Below are 25,356 nucleotides of genomic sequence, written 5' to 3' on the forward strand. Positions count from 1 at the left end.
CTCAATACATATTCTGCAATGTTATGTATGTACGAAAAAATGTTAATGATTTCATGAGAAAATGTGATACTTATAGCATTGGTACAAGGAACAAACACAAACTTGTAACTCCTGTTACTCGACTGCATAGAGTCAGTAACTTCTTTGTGGGGCAATGTATACAGTTTTATAACAGGATCCCAGAAAGCCTTTATAATGCCTATGTTGCCAAATTTAAAAAAATATTAAGGAACGCTTGTGTGCAAAAGGTTATTATACAATTAATGAGTTTGTGATTGATAGCACACCTTGGGAATTAAACGATCGCCTCCTAGCTATTTCATTTCATATTAAATTTTTTATATAATATATGAGACAAACAAAAAAAAAAACCCGCTGGGTTTCTTTCGCCGGTTCTTCTCAGGTCAGGGTATTTTCTTTTTCGAACCGGTGGTAGTGTTTCAATTGACCATCAATAAGAATGTGTAATGCTTCTATATTGAATAAAGCTATTTGTTATATTATAGTTGTTAGTTATATTTGAATATATTTAGTATCAGCATTGTACCCCCGTGTGAAGCCGGGGCTGATCGCTAGGATTTGATAAAAAATATGGGTAAATGAAATAAATAAAATTCCAATGGCAGTTGAGCTTCATTTGATGTAGTCTCCCATATAAAATAGGGTTCAGCTTAGGTTTTGTTCAGTTGGTGGTTGGTTGCCTTATCTTCTATTAATGTAATAACATCATAACTGATCAAAAAACAAGAAGATTAACATCTCAAGGGTAACAATCTAGGGGTATTTTTTAGGTGATAAGGGTATGTTATAAGGGTAGCATAGCGTTCGTTTTTTTATAAGCTACAATTCCTGAGGAACCAAAATAAAAGAAGATTTAACGTCTGAAGACGATGAATACGAGATAACTAGCTTGGACGTCAATTAAATGTGGTGTAAATAAAAATAATTTTCTGATATTACGAATAAATTAAAAAACGTTCATGCTTCAAATACTTTATTTATTACAGCTCATTTCATACAAATTTGTATAAAGGTTTAACAGCGTCACAACGTTTGGCTTACTTGCGTGGTTTGCTGTAAATGCGGTTTAGTCTCGACTTGGATCTGTTTGTGCACAAATTTGATTGAAATGAACGACATATCGATACGTTAATACGACATCTTCTTATAATTTAAATGGCTACTTAAATATATGAATCATCTATTACATATATATAAGACATTTTTCATAAAGCGTATCGTTCGAGAAACATTCACAAAATAGTAATCCATTTTTCTAAATAGTAGTATATATTATTCAATATAAGAATATCTTTTGTAGAATAAACTTCAGTATACGATTAGGAAGGTATATAGTACTTTAAAGGAGCTCTAAAAGGGAACACTTACGAGCTATCACTTGTATCAATAAGATCGATATAGTTTTCTTATCATCTAAGTAGGCCTACTAAATATCTTTAATGTAAATAATTTGTAGGCGATTACTCTTCAAAATTGACAAGAGTCGTATTATCTATATAAATAGTATCAGATTTTTTTATTTCTGAGGGAGGTAAGCAGAAGGGTGGGGGGTGCGACCAGAAGCCGTTCTCAGTGCAGACTATCGAAGCTTCACCGACGATCTCGTAGCCCTCCTCGCACGAGTATATGATGAGGTCGCCGACGGGATACTTTCCGTCCTTGGACGTCGCCGCCGTCAGCAAGCGGCCCTTCTCCGGCACCAGCGGGTCGGGGCAATAGATGGCTGCGGACAAGGCGCGAATAGAGTAGCCAGCGGTCAGCTTCGGGAGGCGCTTTTGGAGACAGTTCTATATACTCACGGATACAGTGCGGCATCTCGCCTGACCACTTCCCATCCAGTTCACATTCCAGCCCTGGGGCTCCAATAAGTCGATACCCCCACGAACAAGCGAATACGGCGCGTCCGCCGTAAGAGGAGTTGTACTCTACGACGCTAAGGTGGTTACCCAGCGTTCGGAGCACTGGACAAAATGTTTCTACACACGTAGGAGGTTGCGATGACCAACGCCCTGGGGGGAGGAAAGCGGACTTCGACGTCACTTGTCATACTTATATGGAGCTTGCACAGAGTATGTCAGAGCATCCCGACCATTTGATACAGTAGCATCATTGAGACGCAATCGAGGCGAGCGACTCACCGTCACCCATGCAGTTGACAATAGCAGAACCGTTGAGGTGGTAGCCCGGCTGGCAGCTGAAGTGAACAGCATTTCCCAGCCGCGTGCCTTGTGCGAACTGATGAACATGGGGTGACGAAACGTTAATCGGCGGACAAACTATGTCTGCAAGCAAAACACAACGGCCTTAGTCGCGTGCGCGTCGACCTCCCGCCCGGTCACTCGGAACGGAACGTAAATATTAAACTTGAAATTAAATCATCTGTAATAATAATGGGTTCCGATCGAAATACATATTAACAAATACATACACTGGAGCATCATTTCAAAATTAAAAGCAATTTTAAGTTCCTATTTTATAGTAAAGCATTGTAACGGACGTTGACGCCCATTTCTCTCACAAAGCCCCGCCCCACCCGCGCTAAGTCATCGGCGTGCGTTAGTGGCGACTGCGTGGCGCTCGGGCTTACAAGGTGGCTCAGTGACAGCCAGGTGACCGTTGTAAGAGTAAAGGCAGCAAACAAATACTGATAACATTGTATTTGAGAATTTACACCGATAATTTAAAGCGGAGCGGAGCGTATAAGAGCAAAAAATAAATTGGTACACAGAGATCATGCAGTTATACTCACTTCAAACGACTCTCTTTCTGGAGGAAAGCGCAAATGACTGGCGGTCTTACACACGACACGGGCACGCAGCACAAAGCGCGCGGCAGACACAAAGCACTCAGGAGGCAAGCTTTAAACAGGCATGCAAGAAGACTCACTAACAACTTTAATGGCGACCGTGTTGGTGTTCCCGGCGGGCGATGTGCACGTGTAGCTGTCGCTGTGGCGCGCCGTGACGCGCGACAGCACGAGCCGGTAGTGCAGGTCCGTCTCGCCCGTGTGGCTGGCCCACGCTGCGGAACCAACACACCCACGTACTTACTGATCGATAAGAATAAAGGTCTACCGCCACCTCAGACCTGAGAAGAAATATCAATAATACAAAGAGGTCAGGAGTCAGGAGGCGATAGTTTAACGATCAAGGTTTATTTAACTGATTTCTGTCGGAGGCATAACAGAATATCTTAAATAACAGCAATAAATAATAATAAATAAATAAATATGAGACAACATCACATACATTACTTTGATCCCAATGTAAGTAGCTAGAGCACTTGTGTTATGGAACATCAGAAGTAACGACGGAACCACAAACACCCAGACCCAAGACAACATAGAAAACTAATGATAATCTACATTGACTCGGCCGGGAATCGAACCCGGGACCTCGGAGCGGCGTACCCATGAAAACCGGTGCAGACCACTCGACCACGGAGGTCGTCACTAAACAAGGAGCAATAAGGAGCAATAGAACTGAGATAACTAATAGTTCTACTATTGGTATGTTACGCGATCGCATGTGCCATTACCAGCATAATGCCTGTACAACTGGGTCCAGCTCCAGTCCGGTTTTCCCAGGGACTGCGGCCAGAGGCAGTCCAGCCACACCGTGCTCCCGGGGTACACGTACAGCTCGCCACTCAGCTCCACTATAGCGGAGCCAGTCACGGCGATGTACTGGATAGTGGGCGGAGCGCCACCTAAGATCAAGATTGAACATCCATACCTCATCCTTATACAAACAATAAATTGCAAATGATGAAGGCGTATTCTTTCATGGCCCACCGGTATAGTTGGTGATCACAGACGTCGGAACGCACTGCGGCATCTTAGAGGACCACTCGCCGTTCTCACAGCGCAGCATGTTCTCCCCTGTGAGCTTGTACAAGCCAAAGTGCTTGCATCGGGCCACTATTACAGAGCCGTGTGGGAAGTAAGTATCGATCTGAAATACAGTGCCGGGTCAAAGAATACTAGCTCGATATATTTCTTTCTTACACAGCGGTTCAATGTTAGTATTGTCAATTAAAACTTAAAATATACACCAACCAAATAACACCACCCCCAATTGTATTAAGTTGTTAGTAATTAGTGGAATGATCCATTTAAAACAACTAACCATTACATATATTCACCGGTCGCTTTCTCTCTGAAAGTTTAAGTTTGAAGGATTAAGGCTTATCGTCTATGGCAGAAGTTTAAAGAATATCAAGGAAATTCATTATTGTATCAAAATGTAATAGGAAATGTTCACTTACCAATATCGAGTCATTTTTAAAGGCAACAGCTAATAAAGGGTTTTGATTGCGGTAGAGACATTCACGGAAGACCGGCTGGAATCTACCATCTGTAATTGATTTAACTGTTACTGAATAAATTAGCAATGTCCTTTTCGGTTTAAAAATAAAAAGGAAAAAATAAAAATAAAAGATTCTGATAAAATACTTACTTGGTGTTTGGGAACAAAGGGGGCCGACCCAATTTCCATCGATGCATTTTATTTTACAAATGAGGTGTTCATTTGTCGGCCCGATGAGTCCAGGAAACTTGACCTATGTTAGACAGATATTATCAATCTTAATTGAAAAAAAATAGAATATAATATAGTATATAAATATCTGAGATGCATGCGGCAACACAACTACCGAAGCAAATGTTTTAGTATCATTATATATTTAGAACAATTCCTCACCTCAGATATTTTCGCGAAGTCAGCCCTAAACCTGCTAATATCGAGGTTATCGTCAACGGTAGTGACATCTGGAAGGGAGCATTTGAAGTCATCTGAAATAATGATATGGGCATGCATCAGACGGATATACCACTTAAGTTGCTAGTGATTTATATAAATAGAACTCTTAGAGCATTCAGTGCAATATAATATCATAATGACCTAAATAAGACAAATAGATGGATTCCGATTTTAAACTAAATAAATAAGAGTGGTAGCAATAATATGTTAATGATCCTAAAAGTGGCTGTGTGAAAGTATTCAGAGGCAGACTGTGAGAGTGCAGGTGCAAGGTGCTTAATTTTATACTCAATAAAGGATTATGTAGAAGATAAAAATGTGTGAAGATAGTGTTGTTTTACTACCAACCAGAATAAATAACAATTCAATTGTATTTTATTATCTATTTAACTTGACAATCCAAACAGAGTAACAACTGAGATTCTTACTGGTTCTCCTCCATAGAATCTACATTCCAAACAAGTGTGAGCTTTTAATTTATTTAAATCCTGTATATTGACGATATGGAAGTGTTGCAAGAGTATTCCTGAAAATATGACAAAGAGTCCAAGATGTATTGTCAGTGTTAGGTAGTCATTGTCTAAGCTCCTATGCACACCGCACCTATACAAATTAATTGCTTCCTATGTTCTTATTTCAGTCTTAAAATATAAAATAGTGGAAAGCTATGAGACTAAACTGCGAGCTGTGGTCTGATTGGTGATTGGTCAGGCTGAAAGACCTACACAAACAGATAGCTCTCTGCGCAAACTTGGGTTGTCCTGGCATCATTGGCATTGTGGCAGTGCATTGGCTGCCAAAATATAAATTCTTGAAAATTTTTATTTTGAGCCCTGATTAGAAACATTGAAATGCTTCTAATATAAGGGTGAAATCCTTTATAGAATAGTAGTAACATGATGACCATTGGCCGAACAATTTGGGAGAATAAAAAAATATTATTATTCTCTTAAAAACTACTGTATTTGGGATGTGGTGGTCTCAAGTTTACTCTTAGATGCATACAACTTGTTTGAAGACTGTTGAGAACAAACTTGCATTTATTGTCACCTAATATTTCTTATTTTATTAGCTGGGAGGTAGCCTGGAGGATAAGGCAACAAATTGAGTTCAGATTTGACCCGAGGCTGACACTAAGAAATATAAGCTATTATTAGGCATGCAGTAGCATTGTAACTGTGCTGACAAACTTATGTATATGCATATGTGTTCGTATTACAATGGGTCCTTCAGCCTCTATGAGGAACTACTATACCAAATATATAGTGGATGGAAGAATTAAAATATTCTCTTTTAAGGTACTGAAACTACATAAATAAAATCAACCCTTAGATTTTATGCCCTTTTAGAATTTTATGGACAACTTGTTGATGTGTTTTGAAGTAGATTATGATAGTGTTATGCAGGGATTCATAGGAAATACAATTGACAAGTTTGATAGTTCAGTGCCAAGTATTGGAAGCAAGGAACTGCAGTCGCAAATAGCAACTAGAAGGCTGTTTAATCAATAAGTAGAAGCTGAAACTGGTTCCTCAAAATGGCTCCTTCGCAAGCGCGACTGCGCACATAGTTGCAATTTGCAATAGTATTGATTAACACTATTGATTTTTCTAAAAATAAATATTTACTTTGCCTTACATACGTGTATATTCTTTCGTATTACTATTTATAAATGTTTAAAAAATTAGATCGTCTTACCCGCTGATACAGTATCGTTCTTGTTGTAACAGAAGCCGGCCGTGACCAATAATAACAGGAGCATAAACTTATTCATTTTGTATACAATATTTATAGTTATTTACGTAGCCTACAGCAGTAAATACTGATCACCATCCACTAACAGCCTGTATAACTACATTTATATAGAAAATGCTATTCTTGTTATGTTACTGCATAGACCGAACTATATAAGATACAGTATTCCTCTACTCATTAATCACTGCACTGACTGAGCCACAGGACAGTGGACTGACTGCCGATTGTTAACTGTTTGGAATTGAATTTTGATCGAACATGTCATATTTATATTTAGACTACTCGTGTTACTAGCATAGAAAATAAGGCGTTCAGAAACCTCACCCTGAAAATACCACATATGACATGTCAAAATAAATTAGTATTTTTAAAATTACGTTAGTCTTCCTTTTTGAGAAGAAAAGGGAAATAACCGTAGAATGGGTAATAACTTTTGATCTTCTTGTTAAAATGAGTTTAATCCGCTGTAATGATAACGTAATAAGATTAACTTATTTCATCACTTAAACTGTAGGTATCGTTTTATATTTTAGTTTTTAATAGTGTCGGTCTTAAGCTTCAATCGGGATTTTAAATCATATGATGTTTTATATACATAACATTGCACATAGATAGTAAAGATAAATTTAGAATTTTAAACGAGCGTCGTTTTCGTTATTATTTTAGATTCCACCGTCATCACCGTCACCAGTTTATTAAAGTTTTAATTTAGTCAAAATCTGATATCCATCAATTAGGACATTCGGTTTTTAGTCGAAAACTGAATGGTACAAACACGATAGAGAATTAAACATTTACCTACCATGATTTATACCTATATGTGAAGCATGACCAATATTCGGTATGGCTTTTCCATGAATTTCTTTTTGACGTAAAGGAAAAGAGAACTCCTGGAACAATTTTATATTATGTATGTCATACGCAAGCCAAGAGGGGGAGTGGAACACGTCAATCATAATCAAAGATCGAAAACTCAAATCCGGTCCGACGCTATTGTTTTCATACGCGTCATTTGTTTTTATTGTTGTTGTTGTAGTGCTTTAACATCGTGAGGCAACCCACTCGCAGGAGTGGAGCGTTTATTCACTAATCCTTAAATCTTAAATGTGCAACACTGTGGACTTAGTTCATTTTGTTGCGAATGCCGATATCGTATTTGTAGCGAGTAGTAATCAATTTTGAGGTTCGCTACGTGAGTACATTTCACAAAATACATATATGAACATATAAATATACATATTATAGGATACTTGTAAAATATTACATGCATATTTATATTTATTACAAGGTTGCTTTTAACTGGGTTAAATCCCATGGTTTGTTTTATGAGTGACGTATGAAGGAAACATGTGTTAGTGCTCACAGCGATGGCACTGTAGCATCACATCGATATCCATTAATGTAGGAAATGAAAAGGCAATGAAGGAATAATTATTTTATTTGTAGACGTATGCAGCTCCGTTACATATAACATTAAATACACGAGTAAACCTCTGGTGACATTAGGCATTTTTAGATCGAGGCAATGAAAGCATTAATAAGCCCTACGTAATACTCACAATAAATGTAAACAAATATTGTATAAATCACAAGCTACTTGTTCCATAAATAAAAAATTGACATTTTCCTCATTTTTTAACTTTCTTTGTTACGTATAAATAATTGAGATACACTTACAAAATATCGAGCCATTACCGCCAAATTATCGTAAGCGACACTTTTGTCGAAAAATCGTTTTTTATTGATACTAATATTTTAAACCGTAACGGACCGATACCTGTTGATGATTTCCTCAGAAAAAAAACCGTTACAAAGTTATAGCAAATGCTAAAATTATCGTGAACACATACGTTTTTAAAGTCTTAACGTAAGCGACAATAGGCATTTTTATCTTATTTGACTGTTGACCGATTTTTATTAGCGCAAGCGACCCTACTTATTATCGCAACCGACATTAGTCCTTGATCATAAGGCACTTACTATAAAGAAACCTGTCGTGACATATTTATTTCCGCGAAAGTTATTAGGATGCAACTAACATCGTTCCCTTTGGATCGCTGTTAGTTGCATCCTAATAATCCTAAAAATCCTTTTTGTTTAAAAAAATAGTTTCACTCATAATAACAAATAATCAAAACAAAGTCTTAAAATAAACTTTGTTCAAGTGGGCTTTTACAGGCACTTTTGAATCGTAAAATTAACGTCGTTTAAATCGTGATTTTATTGTGTAGTATTTGAATTAATTGTGTTATAAGTGCACTGCAAATAAGAAGCTCAAACAGTTATCAAATAAAAAAGCAATGTCAACTTCAGCAACTAAGGTATGTATTGTATTTTAATTTTGTTAAATGAATGCAAGAAAAATGTAATATGCGTACAATTTATTGCCTGTAATATTGTTCTCCCATTTTAATTGTTGGTGTGTTAGATTAGTATTGGTTAAAAAATAGTTAAGTTAGTCGGAAAGTTCTTGTTGATACGAGAATGACCCCTATTTTACCTAAGTTTAATTAGAGAAATGAAGAGAGGATGACAGAAAATTCCTTAACGATCTCTCAAAGACGGGTTCTTAATAGGTTAGCGAGCACACTTTTTTTACTAAAACTTTGTCCGTCTGTTTATATGTTTTACATCATGCGATTCCTTTTAAGATATCTCTTGTTTGTTATAGCTAATATCACCACTCCCCGCAGAAAAAAGCTGTCATGAAACTGCTTTTCCCGAGAACATACAGCAAGATGGAGAGGCTTTAGTTCTTGATCCATTCTTGCTAACAGGCAACAACAACGATATTAATAAAGACCCTACATTAACTGCAACGACATCACGGTCTGATAAAGTTTTAAATTTTGAACAAAATACCAATCCACGTATAACAATAACTCTAAATAAACTTGTTGATTACAGTGATTTAGATAATCGAAATGAAATTGCACAAGTAGATATAACAAATTATCATCAAACTACAAGCGGTTCGGAAAGTAGATTCTACCGACAAGAACCGGCAAGAAAATCAGTAGTTACTCTTTTTTAACATTTAAAAAATACAAAGTCATGTAAGTCAAAAACAATTATTTAAATTAATATATCCTGCTTGGAAGTCAACAGGTATTAACTCCACGCTTTTTTATCATCTATAAAATCTTGTATCGAATAATATGCTTTTTCTAACAATGTATTTTTTACAAACGATTTGAATTTACGAAACGGCAAAGTTAAAAATGTCTGCAGAATTTTATTATAGTAACGGATACCTTGACCCAAGAAGGATTTATTGACTTTGCGGAGTCGGAAACTTGGCGTTATAAGCTTATCCTTACTCCTAGTGCACATACAATGATTATCACTGAAAGTGATCAATGTTATTGTGAATATACATAATATTGTTGTAAATATACTGTGACGCAACAGTGAGTATTCCTACTTTGTTAAAAACATCCCGAAGAGAGTCTCTTATTAATACAGCCTAGCACCAGTTCATTTTTGACCAAGAAGAACTAAACGGGAAGTCTTTGGATATCTACGACAATAATGCCTGCATTGATAGTGAATACTCATGGTAGCCCGCCTCATCGTCCAGTGATTCGGATGGACATGAGTCACCTCAAGAGACGAATGTTGGTCAAAGAGGATACAGGAAAATAAAACCTTTACCGGAACGTCTTTTATCAAAAAAAAAAAATCGCAAAGCTGCTGTAGAGAAATCTGTGCAACCTCATCATTGTATGAATAAAAGATGTGGTAACTCATGTTCAAATAAATTTACTGAAGATGATCAGTCTAATATCCTTGAAAACTATTGGGGATTAGGTTGTGACAAAAGACAAAAAGATTTGCTACTGTCATGTGCTAAAGAGAGACCGATTGGCAGAAAAAGAGCTGGTAGTAATGTTCGTAAAATATCATACGATTATTTTATAAACTATAATGGACAGCCTATTAAAATATGCCTACAACTTTTGCTTAAGACCCTAAACTTATCTCAAATGTCTTTAAGATTAATTAGAAGTCGCACAGTTAAAATCGTTGATTGAGATGTTGCCTGCTGTTCCATCCCACTGTTGTCGCAATAAGAGCACAAAAGTATAATTACCTCAAGAATTTCAAAACATATCGTTTTTACACACACTGTATGTTGTTACTTGAAAGAAAAGAATCTAGAATGGTGATTCTATCAAGAATATTTAAGTATGCGGCATAATGAAACCATACGTGATGCTTTAGCTGAAACGGACGAAGTATGATGCAAATAATGATAATTATAATACTTTACTTAATTTTATATAAGTACGTTGTTATATGTATTAATATATTTTTATTGATACAAATATTATTTTGTTTAAAACCTATGATGGAACAGTACGGGGTGTTAAAGCGGACGAAGTAGATTCGTACCAGAAGAAATACTTTATTTTATTTTATATACGTTGATTGATCTCATTATTTTAAATGTTTGATATGAATAAACATATTTTAAATTATATATGTGACTATTTCATTTAAAAACCTTTTAAAATGCTTATTTATTTACAGTTATAGTTTCTTGAATATAGTAATTTTAATAGACATTTTTATCGTAAACGCCAAAATCACTATCGATTATGACAGCAAAAATAATGTAAACGCCATAAATGGCATAAATACTTATAATTTTTGTTTTATTTTCAATTATATATTTAAATGTTTAAAAAATATTAAAGTATGCGAAATTTTTATTTCCTAGCACGCTTCTGTATAAAAATATTTAAAAAAAATCGTCTCCTGTAAAATTTGGTTTTTGTCGGTTGCGCTAAAATGGCGGTAAAGGCTCGATATGTTATGTCCTGTTTTGTTCTGTTAGCTGTCATATAAATATAAACATACGTTTACGTTAGGTACCAAAATATGTAGTCGTAGTCTAAGTATGTGTGTATGGCTAGTGGCAGTACTATAGTAACAGTATAGTGTATATAACTAATGTAGTAACGTAAAGATAGATAAACACTTTTACTATTTAAAAAATGATTATTAATTTACTAGTTGCTTATCTAACAATACAAGTTCCAAATGCAATAAAAAATTACAACTTGGATTTTCACTTAAAAGTAAAATATGTAGAAATTACTTCTAAATCTCTCTTTTAACAAAATATAAATCGTAAGAATTTTATACTTAATATACGTTTTATACACATTTTGTATGTAAAATATAAACTAGGACGTAAAACAGAGAAAGGCACTGGCAACTTCGTTTTGCAGTTATCAATGAACCATAAAGACAAAATTGAATATAAAGAAATTTGAATTCCATGACTTATGGGTCGACAGACGACTCATCTCCAGGGGTTATCGCGGCCTACACGGACACGCTGCCTGATAAATTGGCCATTTGTTTTTTAGCGTCAAGTCACCTTGGCGTATCATTTACTAGTTTGTCTTTAAATTGTCGGTGGGATCATCTGTGATTACGATTTTTAATGAAACATAGAGATTTACAATTGTGGCTAAACATTACTTTATAAAATAATACGGTTTAACGTTAAGAAACAAATGCATCGAGAAATTAATAAAGATATATTTTAAATAAGTTTTTAAGATAATAAATAGTATTACAAATACAAGCGATTTTAAGAACAGATCTTCCTAAATACATTCAATAGCTGGGATTATTGTAAATCGTTAAAATATTATATATAAGCTACATATTTAATAATTGAATTAGCTAAAATATAGATTTTTTCATATATAAGGCCTTAAGACATAAATAAATTCCACTAAGTGTTTTCATACCGAGACAGCTCAGATTCACGTTACAGTATATTCATTTTCAAGAATTCAAATGAACTACTAAACACAAGCGTTCTGTAAAGTAGCACGTCCGTCCGTCAATCGTGAATCCCGTGCTTAGGAAAACTCGATTGAAAGATATCCGAGCACAAGTATATTGAACCTCGCTTTAGGCACATTATAGAACTAAAAATAATAATATTGTAATTCTAATCAGTCTTACATTTAGGCACCTCAAATCACAACAGCAATAGTACAAGAAATATTATTTGTATATGAGTATAGCACAAAATCATGCGCAGTAATCCCTCGACTTACGTAATTTCTCTACCTTAACTCATGAAAAATCCATCCACTTCAAACATGTATTAAGCACTCATTTACATAGGAACTTGCGTCATTACTTTATATCTTTAAAAATTACTTCGTAAATATAAACTCGTTCTATTTCGCCGCCCCTCCCTGTTACGCAAGTCCGGGTATTACTGTACAAAACGTAATATATATTTTACTTTTAATAAAATAACAAATAGAGTAGTAGGCAATATTCTGTGATGTCTACAATCATGGATCACATTTTCGAACACAGTTTCTATTATTAAGTACTCACAAATAACTCTTGTTGTTAGTACACAAAACATTTTCTTAAACAATGAATCTGTTAATTCTGCTGAAACAATTAGTCTTACAACATATTCTGAAAGATTAATTGCTAACATGTGCTTTAAACATCCACATTGATGGATAAAACATTGAGTGGGACCTTGAAATTTAGAACAAATGCAAGTCGAAAAATAGTAGACATGTGTGTAAATAAGAGCCGTTGTTTGCTTGGTTTTAAAGCATGTCTGCAATGTAAGTATAATTATTGTAATTTAAATTTTTGGCATTATCTGCAAAACAATTTGTTTTATAGTATATATATAAATAAAATCTAAATGCATAATAAGAACATGTCAATCAACATAATAATCTTGAAAGAATGTGTGGAGTAGCTACAAATAATAATCAAAACTGAGTGTATAGAACTAGCATCAAGTCTAGACGTCATAATGAACAGAGATATCAAAGACCAAAGTTCCAGATGCAATTCAATGTCATTCAAAGAACTTTCCTTGACCGATGGACAAGGCAGTCAATTGTCAAGCTTTATTGAGAGCAACAATAAATTTTAATGTCAGCACACATTCATGTCCAGATGACGTCAGTTGGGGCAGATTATGCAATCAGAACATTCAATCACATGTATAATGTGTCTAGCACGAACCAGCCATCAAGATCATTCTTTACCTTACTAAGCCTTCACATTTCATAATGCTAACACTTAATAATTCTTATTTATTCCTACATATAACCATGTTGTTGGAACTGTGAAGTAATATGTTTATCAAAAGTAGCTATTACACAGTAAAGATATCACTGGATAAAAATTATATTATTATATAAAAAGTAGAAAAGTAAATGTATATGAGATCAAAAGTGATTACAGTTGCAAGATAGCAGACCCAGTTGTAGCATTTATTATATTCGAGCAAGATGACAATAGAACTAAGCTCTACAGCTATAGCTAGTGTTATAGATATATCATAAATAATATGAGTTTTAAGTATATTGTAACTACACACTATTATATGCATCCAAAAATCACTGGAATGTCTTAATAAATCATAAGTTTTATGCAATTTTTCTGAAATCTGAATAAACAGATCATTTGAGTGATATTTACAGATTACTTACAGTTCTTTAAAGAAGTGTTTTTAATTACCCAAAATCCAATGGAATATGGTGGCATAGACACATGATTTCCAGATCTTATATGATGTGGTTGCATTTCTGGAACAGATGACTCGTAATAAAGAGGCCAGCCATTCAAGAGTATTGTCTTAGTTCTTCTGTTATTGGAAGGAGCGCTTATAATATACTCATCAATGTTCAAGTCATCACTGTGAAAGGCAGTTCCATTAAGGAGGAATCTTGCTTTCTCCATTTGTAAGTTGATGGCATAAATGGTTACAGCTGTTGTATCATTTGTGTATTTTCTATTTGTGCAATGGGCATATATCCTTTGGAAGCGGGAACATTTGCAGCTTACTTTTAAAACTTTGTTTCCAACCAGCCTTTTATACAAGACACTGACCCACCAATCAGGTAATGGTTCCAGCTTATCGTCAATCAGACTATAATTGCCTCCAATGAAACTTTGCCTTATCACAGTTGTTATATTATACTTTGCTGACAAACCCAACTTGTCTACCCAGAGAGGGGTACCTGCATAAGAGTTTGACAAACCAGGTGCTCCGCCCCCATAGGAACTACTTGTCTCAGTTAGCCACATTGGTATGTTGTGATATTTTTTGGTGTGATTTTGCATAATTTTAATTTGGTCACTCAGTAGATCTAAGGTGTCTGGGTTCCAAAAGTCTTCCAAAGTGGCAGTTCTACTATTTAAGTAATACTGATGCCAGGATCTAACATTTATATAATGAGAACCATTGCCCAGGAACTCTACCATGTATCTGAGGCAATTAGGTTGATGTTCCTGTGGTCTAGTTGTATCAGGACCTACCAACAATGACTTTTTGTAACCATGATGGTTTAGTAACTTTCTAAGCTTTTTGTAATCGTGAGCCAAGGTCTGGGGACTGATGGACAAGTTAAAGACATGGTGGAATGAATTGGGTTCATTGCCAAGCTGCCAATCCACATCAAAATTTTTATGTTTTGAGTATTCTAAAATTTCTATGGCGTTTTGACTCTTCCATTCATGATCATCACGTAATAACAAATTTAAACTAAAAAGTAATTTTGTTTTCGTTTTTATACAGAATTCATTTATTTCTGTCCACTTCTGGCCGCTCATGATAAAAAATGGCAAAAATTTGTGCTTACAAAGGTTCTGGATTGCAGTGCAAGTCGTTTCGGTAGCAGCACTCACAGGGCAATGGTTACACGACGCTGACGGAATGTCTTCAGAACTAAATATTAAACGGTCGGACATGGTACCACCAAGCCGGAGTCTTGCGGGAGCCAGAGCTGCAGCTAGCTGCCTGAGTCTTGCGTTAGTGAAATTAACTTTGTCGTAGTCCTCTATTTCAGACGTATCAATACCAAAACTTAAAAAGTCATCGGGAATAATAGGGTGAAATTTTTGGTGCTCGTCGATGGTAATGTAACATTTTTCTCCGATGTTATATTTAACAAACAACCCTAGTAGGGCTATATTGCAGCAGAAAATTATGGCACATGTCGCTACTAACCGTTTGTTAGATATCATTTTATATTAGACATAAGCCTGTGTTTACGAGGGCACTTTCGGTAAAAACAATATATTGATAAAAAAATATTTGAAACGTTATTGTAATTATGGATGGCGAGTACCTAAGGAACTAGCAGTAACACTACCATTTACGTTGATTTAAAATATGAAACTAAACAGTGAACACAGCTTGGAACAGCAAAATAACGCTTTTGCTAGTTGGTGAAATTGTCAAACTGTCAGCCTTGACTCTACTCGTAATAGTCGGCAGACTATATAAATTAAAAAAGATATAGATAATACAATACAATATGTTATTTGCATTTCCCCTGTTAAAATTAGAGTTGCATCCATCGGGATATTTTGCCGTTATCTTTATTGTAGTGATGATAAAACTTTTTTAAAGATTTGTCCTTACAAAAAATGACAAAGATTATAATACTTCAGAGACTAGACCATAACCATAATATGAACATGGTAACTTGTCCGTTTCTTACCAGCAATAAAAAATATGCAGTCATATATACTTATAATTATTATAATCTTTAACTTAAAGTTACTAATTAATTTTAAACATAGGATTAAAAAAAATTTATTTTTTGTGTGTATAAAGTTATTGAATTTTATTTTAAAGCCCTTGAATTACTATAAAAGGTATAATGAAATAAATTAGTTTCCAAATTATCAATACAGATGGCGTTACTCATATTATCTAAAACTTTCTACCACTTCAAGTCTGGATTCTGGAACCATAAATTAAGAAACTGCGTGAAAGTTTTATTTTTAATTTGCTTATAACTTAGGTTATTCCTTATATCTTATAAATACTAATCTTCTTTCATTGAATTCAATAAATTGAAAGGTGATATTTTGACTTTTCGCTTGTTTATTTAAAATTAATGTTTTTAGCTTAAAAATTATATCGTAGGAACTCGCCTTAAACAGAACAACATAGCTTATCAAGGAGAAAATTGTTTTGCTTGTATCCCCTTTAAACACGATATACATAACATATATTATACAATGGACATAAAAGGCGAAGTTTCCCAAGAGTGATGGTTTTCAACATTCGATCTATATCGCAGGAGATTTCGGCAGGGATAACTGTAATGATAATTTATATAATTGTATTTTTTAGTAAATCCTTAACAAAATATAGTAAGACTAGTGAGGTTTTTTTTTAACGGTGATTTACTAACGGATATCCAGTAACCCTCCGGTTAAATTATCCTAGTTACTTAGACACAGGCCTTCAAGGTATCAAAATTATAGTTTTTTATTTGAAAATATTATTAAGGATAGGTAACCTAAGTAATTTGGTATTTTTTATAAATAAGTCAGTCTTACTTACAAAATATACGTATCTTACCGTGATCCATCCAGAAATATGTGGTTTAATTCCCAAAGATATAAAAGAACGATGGCTTAGCATAAATAAGTGTATATCAGATAAGATAAGATTAACGGTATAGTGCATTATATGAATGCCGGTTGTGTTTCAGCAGATAGAATAAAAACGAAGAAAAATAAACCAATGTGGATGCGTTCTATATATGTAGTTCCCGATCAATTTTGTGAAGTTTTTTTTTGAAAAAGATAAACTAACAACTACATAACATTTCCCTTCAAAGTTAATAATCTTATATCCAATTGAGTCTGACAGTTTTATGGCATTTGTGAAATATGAAAAAGGCAAAAATGCAACTCAAGTCGCGAAAAAAATTTGTGATGTTTATGGACCTAATGCAGTATCTGTGAGAGTAGCGCGAGTTTGGTTTAAGCGTTTTCAAGCCAGAAATTTTGATATCAAAGATGCATCTCGCTCTGGTCGCCCTGTTACGGATAAAATTGATGCCATTTTTGAAAAAGTGGAGCAAGATCGGCATATTAGCAGTTACGATGTAGCTGAAGAACTGGCAATTGACCACAAAACGGTTTTGACCCATTTGAATAAAGCTGGGTACACAAAAAAGCTCGATATATGGGTGCCTCATGAACTCACTGAAAGAAACCTAATGAACCGTGTACTCATTTGTGATTCTTTATTACGACGTAATGAAACCGAACCATTTTTGAAGAAGCTGATAACGGGTGATGAAAAGTGGATCACATACGACAAGAACGTGCGAAAATCGTGGTTAAAGGCCGGTCAAGCTTCACAGACTGTGGCTAAACCCGGATTAACTCGCAACAAGGTAATGCTGTGTGTATGGTGGGATTGGAAGGGCATCATTCATTATGAGCTGTTACCGCCCGGCAGGACCATCGATTCAGAACTGTATTGCGAACAATTGATGAGATTGAAGCAAGAAATTGAGAGAAAGCGGCCAAAATTGATCAACAGAAGGGGTGTGGTTTTTCACCATGACAATGCTAGACCTCACACATCTTTAGCCACTCAACAAAAATTACGAGAGTTTGGCTGGGAGGTATTAATGCATCCGCCGTATAGTCCTTACCTTGCACCTTCAGATTTTCATCTGTTTCGGTCTCTGCAGAATTCTTTAGGCAGTGTCAGGTTAACATCACGAGAGGACTGCCAAAACCACTTGTCGCTTTTCCTTTTTCGATCAGAAGCCCCAAAATTTTTACAGCAATGGGATCATGTCACTACCAACAAGATGGCAAAAAGTTATGGAACAAAATGGCACCTACATACTTTAGTCAAATGTAAATAAACTATAAAAAAAAACTTTTTGAATTTTCATATAAAATAAGAAGAAACTTTTTCCCCAACCTATTATATTATCTCGCTTTTATAGATATAGACTATTTTCAACAGATTTCAAAAAGGAGGAGGTTATCAATTCGTCTGTATTTATTTTTACGTCAAAAACTTTTTGAGAAATGTAAAAATAAATTAGAAGTTTAGAAATATTACTAGATATTCTATAAAATAGACAGGGCGTGTAGTATGGCCCACACAAGGAACAATAGATATTTTGACGATTATTTTTATAATAGTAATATAATGAAACGTTTGGGATTTGATTAAATAAAAATGCTTTACCTAGTAAGTATATTTTATTTGAACAAGTGAGGAACAGTAAACTAAACTTTTCCTGCTATTTGCAATAATTATGCTCAGGTTTCTACTGCACAGCTCGTGTCCTCGCAGACACTTACAACATAATCAATTGTCATTTATCATTAGTTTTGACTTATGAAACAAAAAATAAAATCGAGACAGTTAAAGTGTATAAAATACATCCTACAGACGTCGTCTTCCTTTCCAGAAATAAACCCACAAAACCAGTGCCCAGTAAACTGAGAATCTTGAGAAGGAAAACGCGACGCACAATATTATTTGCAGACGCAAAACAAATGATCAAATCGATGTAAATAAATAAGTAATTACAAAAATAAGACATAAAAAACCGACGTATAAAATATATCATTTCAATATAATGTAAAGAAAACAGTTTATATAATAATATAAAATAAGATTCGCCCAAATGTTTTTGTTTATATAAAATTTTATTACATATTTTGTACCTATCTTAATGTTACAACAAATTCATCGAGCCATCAACAACTTAAGTATACTAAGTACATTAAACTCAACAGAAAAGTAACTCGTGCACAACAACGGACACTACGAAGCGATGTTGGGAGCCGTGACTGTAAACACATTCAGACAGATCTTGTGCTCGAAGTTAACAGGAGGAGTAACTATGGTATGCTTTGTATGAGAATAAGAACACTAGGATCACTCGTAAGTCTTAAAGGCCGTCTCCACGTTGAGTGTATCATGACCGTACTCAGCCACTGGCAACCCGTGAGGGTAACTTGGTTTATAATTGACTTGAGTATTGCTAAGTCAAAAATTCATAAAAGACGAATTAAAGTAATATAATGTGTAAACAATGAGTCGAATTAATAGTACAATTTGAGCCCTAGAGCAGGAGCCGAGTACGTCCATGCTCTAATAAATTTGTGCTTAGGAGCGGTTTGTTATAAATAAATTAATTTAGAGCTCGTCGTGTTTCGGTCCTGAGAACTCTTCGTGGCTGATGAAGCCGTTCTTGTCCTTATCCTCGTGCTGGAAGATCTCCTCGACGAGTTTGTCGTGACTCTCCAGCATCTGTTTGATGTCTTCGCTCATCTCCGCGCCGTCGGCGGGGACCATTTGCTTCTTGAGATAGTCACTCACCTGCACAAGGGAAACGATCCGATTAATATATTGTAAAGGTTCTTACTGAAGACTCGACCCGACTAGTTTAATAGAGATAATCAGCGGCAGCTATCAATGAGGATAGGTTTCGGTTTTGATTTTATTTAAAGCCTAGTTAGTTGTTAAATATAGAAAAAGATATATACAGATAGATGTGTACATTTTAAAGAAGCCATGCATATAGTTGCACTCCTTTTGCGTCAGAGCCTGTACCACTAACGCGTCCGGGGGTTCGCGGGACTACCCTTCACCATAAAACCATCAGTGACTGACCTCCTCTCGCGACAGCTCGTTATCGCCATCTGAATCCATCGCTCGGAACGCTAAGTCAATACTCACTTCCTCTCTGGACAGCATGTTGTCCTTGTCGGAGTCGATTTCTTTGAACACGTTGGTGGTCGGGGGAGAGTCACCGATGTTGATCAGCTCCACGTCGAAGTGGAGGGTGGCATGGGGAGGGATCACGTTGCCGGCCCCACGTTCTCCGTAGCCGAGGGACGATGGGATCGTGAGTTTACGCTTCTCGCCTGAAACACGGAAGCACTGTTACCTCAAGGAACAAATGACACGAATGACGACGACACGACCGTCGCTCATTTACAATCGCGCCCGTTACCACCAGCTAAGCAATACCTGCAGGTCGCGAGTGTACGTGTGCGCGTTACGTGCGTTAGTTTAAATATTTAAAATCCAATAATATCATGTTATCCTCAACAATCAAGCGTTCGATTCATCGACAATTTAAAACCATTTTAAATTCCGTTCGCTCTGGCCCACAACGGACGCGACGGCTGGCCTGATGACTCTTCATGAATAGTTATATTCGCTTAAAGAAATCATAATTCTACGTTTTTTCCTTATTTACTGCATACTGACTCGGCATTAATTTTCTTTTTAATTGAATATTTTTAAAGGTCTTTATATAGGATGACTTTGTTTGAATATGATTTATTTCCTAGAAAAACTTGTAAGCATATGTGTTTAAAGATTAGCTTGAAAAAATATACAAATTTTAAGGCTTAAAGTGCATATGTAAGTTGGTTTCAGAATTTTATTGGCTGGCGGTTTGAATGTTTTCTATCTAGCTTCAAACTTTATTGCGTTGCACTTGACCCTTTGGCTCAAGCCCAGCAAGAAAGTCCGCTTATGAACTATTTAAAAAATATATATGCCTTAATTGCATGTGAACCAATGTACCAAAGTTTACAAACGGGTTAGATGGAAAGACGGCTTGGTTTGTGACGATTTTTTTAAATCAATATGTATTTACAAAGCTGCAAACGGAGACATTGTACCTACGAGCTAATTTTTTTCGGTCTTTGCTTTTAGTAAGGAGTAAAGTATGGGGAGCTTATGTTAAAGGATTATTATTAGTGTAATTTTCAATTATTATTAATTATATATAATTATTCTACATCAATTAGTGTATGAACACTCTAAAACAACGAGTGCAGTGCGATCATGTATTAGACACCGCCGGGTGTTGTCGCCAGTAATTATAACTTGTCACGGCGGCCACGTAGTTCAACCACTAGTTAACACAGCAGATTCCGGGAGCAACAAGTTTAGTTTTGCTGTTTTCATGATTCCCTCTCACTTCTGTACACAACGATGCTTACGAAACTTCTCACAATGAGCTTCGGTGTAGCTTCGAGCTAGTTAAATTCAACATGCATGAACAAATTCTTAGTCCGGGGCGTGAGACTTACAGCCAGATTTAATGTGACAAACGAATTAATAAAAACATATATTTTGGCTAATTGCATTGGGCCGACCGTGTACGGGTCCTTTCAATATTACTTTAATCATATGAGATATTCCGAGATTATTAACCCTAGCATACATTATTACCAGCAAATTACTCTTCCATTTAAACAGTACATTGTGTATTCCAACTAGGAAACAGGAGTTATTACAGAGATGAACGGCGATCTCATTACCGTTGTTACACGAAATGACGCGGCAAAGCGGTAAATATTACGCAAATGACCCTCGCGGCAGCCATCGCCGATCGCTTTATTAACTTCACATTCGGCAACAATTACAGTTTTCCAAACAAAAATGCTTTCGTACCAATTTATGTGGTTTGCTAAAAGCAAAAATGCGCGTTCCGATCTCGACGCTTTCTTTCTTACTGTAAAGGTATTGATAATTTTGTTTATCTTTATTACTCACACGTAAACAGTAAATAAAGCAAATAAACTCACCGACGCACATGTCGAGAAGACCTTGGTCCCAGCCCTTGATGACTTGGCCGACTCCGATCTGGAAAGTGAAGGGCTGGTCGCGGTCGTAGCTGAAACAAGAACGTCCTTTTAAATTGACTTACAATTGCACTTTGTATTTATAAGACTGCGGAAAGGAATCGAGAACCTTGTAACTTGTATATACACGTCTAGATTATATTATTATAGCAATTTATAAAGTAATTAATCGACTAAAGTATTACGACTTGTTCACGTTTCATATTCGTCGCTAACCTAGAAGAAGTGAACATTGTTAGAATAATGTTGTGAGCATTACCAAAGATAATAAAATAAAATACCTCAATATAATGATATAATCCAAACTTTCTATTATAGAAATGGCAGAAAAGGAGCACGAGGGACGACACAATATATTTTTTTAACTTAACTCAACAGAATATGCGAAAATAAGTGATACTCAATGTACTTGACAATTAATTAGAATTGAAATAATTTTGAACTAGCAACATTATTTATTATCATCAGGGGGCCTTATTGCCAGTCCACTTACCTATTGTAAATATTTTTTTTTCTTGTAATTAGGACGAAAAACCCTCAATTTTTTCGTCGTAGGTGGGAAACGACCAAGATGCTCTACTGATGGAAAGTAACTTTCATGGATATTTATAACAACGATGGCCTATGGCAATGGCAATGGAGTATTGATGCATAAAATATTCTGTGCATTAAAACAAAAATGTGAACCTGAATGAAGATTGGAGCCGTGTTTCCTATCGCCACACGCAATCCCGTTGGCATAACTAACATTAAAATAAAAAGACTCCGAATTTTAGATCCACATATCCGGCTCCGTAGCTACGTTCATATTATTTAGATTTTTGGCAGCGAAATTGTTGCCTTTGTTCAACTTTGATTGGGCACTGGTCATAAGTGATGCCTCCTCATTTTTAGAGAAATAGATTTTTGGAGCGTCGGTTTAGCTGGCGGTTGTGTTCTTTTAGAAAATCCGGTGGAGGAAGTGAAATCAAAATATAAATAGACAATATTTTATGCATATTTCGAACTGAAACAGAGCATTTAGACTGACTGAATGTAGTTTGTCTTATCGTTAATATCGTCACTAGTATTCAACGTACTGAAAAGTAAGACGAAGTTGCTACTTAATAGAATGAACAGACAAATTAACACACTTGCATTAATGCTATGAGCCACTGGCACTATTTATATTATTTTAGCGCATATTGTCCATATATTTGGGCGATGTGCCTGAACATCAGATAAATCGGCTCGGAATAACGCTATTACATAGGCTTTTGTTTGCAAGTAGTTTGCAGCGGCCATTACGGCTTATCGCATTCATAACTGATTTGCTAACGCACCATAAATAAATTCAGAAGCATTCTTGGGAAATGTGCTGCGAATAAGGCGTCGGGTGTTTTTACACGGTCGTTAAAATTAGCACGCGCCAATTTACTTAATTAAACTTAAGGAAGGCGGGGTGGTCAGAAGATTACCCGTTCCAATACGTACCGACTGGACACATTTGTTCAGCTGTGGGACTTTCGCATTAAATTTTTACCGGCAAATACCGGTCTGTGGTCTTTGCCCGTTTAAAATTGAAAATCTTTTCAATCGTATCTGTTTAACGTCCTAGTTGTTGCCGTTAAAATACGTAAGTTCGTGTTCTTGTTTCAAACTGCGACAAATGAACCGTGTTCAAAACTGTCTAAATCGTACGAAGATCCGTTGAAACGTAAAGGCGTGACTAACTAACTAACTTTCCCATTCATATAACCAGGTATTAAAGTTAGTAAATAGCTTTGGAATCATTAAGTAATAATAATGGATTCGTTACGTATCCGTTTACTTTTTTGGCAGAGGTCGTGATATTTCTTAGCAACGTATCTTTCAAGACGTGTGAGGTTCTATCAACTTCCAAAGTTGTCAAGTTGCTTTTGGTTTTTTTTTAAGGAAAATATCTTTTTACTAAATTTCTAGCTGTGATTTGAGATATCGGGGCCTGCAGAAGCGTACGCGGCCACGAGACTGACTACACAGTAGCTGTATACAAACTGTAGACAGTTGCGATAGAAATCCGACAGTTATTGTTCTTATGAAAATGAAAACGTCCTCTAATTGTATATTAGTTTCATAATAATAATTGTTAAACGCAATCACTCCGACAGCGGCAGATCCTGAGAGGTTATTACAGATAATAACTGTGTTTATTGTATGAATCTCGAAACGCCGTTCAGGCATTGTACCAGACTTAATTAAACCCTCCGCGTTCTATTTTGCATAGTAGCCGAATTACCGTCTAATTAAAGTTATACGCGAGTGCTTACATGTCCTCGCCTGGAAAAGTCTGAGCCGCTAAACGAAGTCGTAGTTCTTACAAATATTGTAATCCTTATATCACAACGTCACGTTTCGCAATATTGTATCGGGAGACAGATAATTACTAGAAAACAGAAATGTGATTATGAAAGGCTAAATGACGGTCGAGGTCGAGATTTACAAAAAAATATCCAGTAAACCCTCCCTTGACTTCGATATCTTCGATGTTCGATAGCATATTTTAATTTCTCTGAATGAGATCATGTAATACGTTCTGTATACTGCTCGATATATCGTTAATGATGCATGCGTGATGCAGGCGCGGGCCTCGACGGAATAATATCATGTATTGATATTATATAATATTACAGTATCGATTCCGATATCCCGCGATTAATTGAAAAGATGAAATCTTTTATGAACAGTTTTAGTACATGCGATGAGCCGACCAGTGGGTGTCGTGAGAGCCGACGTAAACTTCAGTGAGCGGAGAGCCTTGCGGAAATGACATTTCAGTGACTTATTTGCGAGATCTTGTTATTATTTTGAAAGTCGCCGCATAAATTATATTCAGTAAAGTTCAAGTACGAAGAAACAAGTACAGAACAAAAACAAACCAGACCATAACAAGAACCACTAAAACTTGCTACATTTTGTACACTTTACTAGTTCATATTTACATTGAACGATCAATTAAATGTAAGGTGGTTACTTTTAATTAAACCTTGGAAAATAGAAATAAACTAGTAATTAAGAATAATATCATCATTATGCTTAAAGAAATGCGCGACATGCGCAATTTATTTTCGAAATTATTTACGTTCTGATATAATTTGGGATATAAATATTCATAAATAATTATTTTGGTCAACAATCTCTTGGAGGAGCGAGAGTTTCGGCCGCGTCAAATACTTAGGTACCGTGAGTCGCTTCCTGGTACGGGCGTGTGCATCGTCACTCGGCGACGTGTTCGTAGAATTAGTGACCTATCAACTTTCTCTCCTGCCCGCGGAGTATCCGCATAATATCCTCGTGTTACGTGCGCCGCGCACACGACGACGTGTAACGACTCTTGCAATGT

The 25,356-nt window shown here is 35.7% G+C and overlaps 3 protein-coding genes across 5 annotated transcripts in view; all 3 read right to left on the reverse strand.

Moving 5' to 3' along the window:
- Nucleotides 1-977: 977 nt before the first annotated feature.
- On the reverse strand, nucleotides 978-6,864 carry LOC124543119 (locomotion-related protein Hikaru genki). 2 transcript variants are annotated; one of them, XM_047121176.1, is made up of 10 exons: nucleotides 6,480-6,864; nucleotides 4,722-4,813; nucleotides 4,479-4,581; nucleotides 4,288-4,391; nucleotides 3,815-3,974; nucleotides 3,559-3,729; nucleotides 2,908-3,042; nucleotides 2,160-2,303; nucleotides 1,821-2,030; nucleotides 978-1,744 (listed from the first exon to the last, which is right to left on the reverse strand). In XM_047121176.1, exons 1-10 carry the CDS (start codon nucleotides 6,553-6,555, stop codon nucleotides 1,482-1,484), a joined length of 1,458 nt encoding a protein of 485 aa, XP_046977132.1. In that variant the 5' UTR covers nucleotides 6,556-6,864; the 3' UTR covers nucleotides 978-1,481. The 2 variants fall into 2 exon arrangements, with proteins under 2 accessions (XP_046977132.1, XP_046977134.1); XM_047121178.1 differs by having other exon boundaries at nucleotides 4,288-4,376; nucleotides 6,480-6,861.
- Nucleotides 6,865-12,031: 5,167 nt separating this feature from the next.
- LOC124542951 (heparanase-like) lies at nucleotides 12,032-15,793 on the reverse strand. The gene has a single exon (XM_047120904.1). The coding sequence runs from the start codon at nucleotides 15,573-15,575 to the stop codon at nucleotides 14,031-14,033; it is 1,545 nt and encodes a 514-aa protein (XP_046976860.1). The 5' UTR covers nucleotides 15,576-15,793; the 3' UTR covers nucleotides 12,032-14,030.
- A 2,775-nt stretch (nucleotides 15,794-18,568) lies between these two features.
- Nucleotides 18,569-25,356, reverse strand: part of LOC124543397 (FK506-binding protein 2) — a 31,287-nt gene continuing 24,499 nt past the window's right edge. The window contains exons 2-4 of one of the 2 annotated variants that reach the window (XM_047121612.1): nucleotides 21,939-22,027; nucleotides 20,005-20,258; nucleotides 18,569-19,710 (exon numbers count right to left, since the gene is read on the reverse strand). In XM_047121612.1, coding sequence (XP_046977568.1) covers nucleotides 19,528-19,710; nucleotides 20,005-20,258; nucleotides 21,939-22,027 — 526 coding nt within the window. In that variant the 3' untranslated portion in view covers nucleotides 18,569-19,527. The remainder of the gene's footprint in view (nucleotides 19,711-20,004; nucleotides 20,259-21,938; nucleotides 22,028-25,356) is intronic. The other variant, XM_047121613.1, reaches the window with a different exon arrangement.

The sequence above is a fragment of the Vanessa cardui genome, chromosome Z (genome assembly GCF_905220365.1).
Source record: "Vanessa cardui chromosome Z, ilVanCard2.1, whole genome shotgun sequence".
NCBI lineage: Eukaryota > Metazoa > Arthropoda > Insecta > Lepidoptera > Nymphalidae > Vanessa > Vanessa cardui.

Excerpts from the sequence above, each read along its gene's own strand:
- LOC124543119 (XM_047121176.1), bottom strand. The coding sequence starts at position 6,555 with ATGAATAAGTTTATGCTCCTGTTATTATTGGTCACGGCCGGCTTCTGT. Across the intron at positions 2,304-2,907 it reads GGTCGCCATTAAAGTTGTTA|ACATAGTTTGTCCGCCGATT; the intron begins GTGAGTCTTCTT and ends TTTTGCTTGCAG. Across the intron at positions 2,031-2,159 it reads TGTCAACTGCATGGGTGACG|GGCGTTGGTCATCGCAACCT; the intron begins GTGAGTCGCTCG and ends TCCTCCCCCCAG.
- LOC124542951 (XM_047120904.1), bottom strand. The coding sequence starts at position 15,575 with ATGATATCTAACAAACGGTTAGTAGCGACATGTGCCATAATTTTCTGC.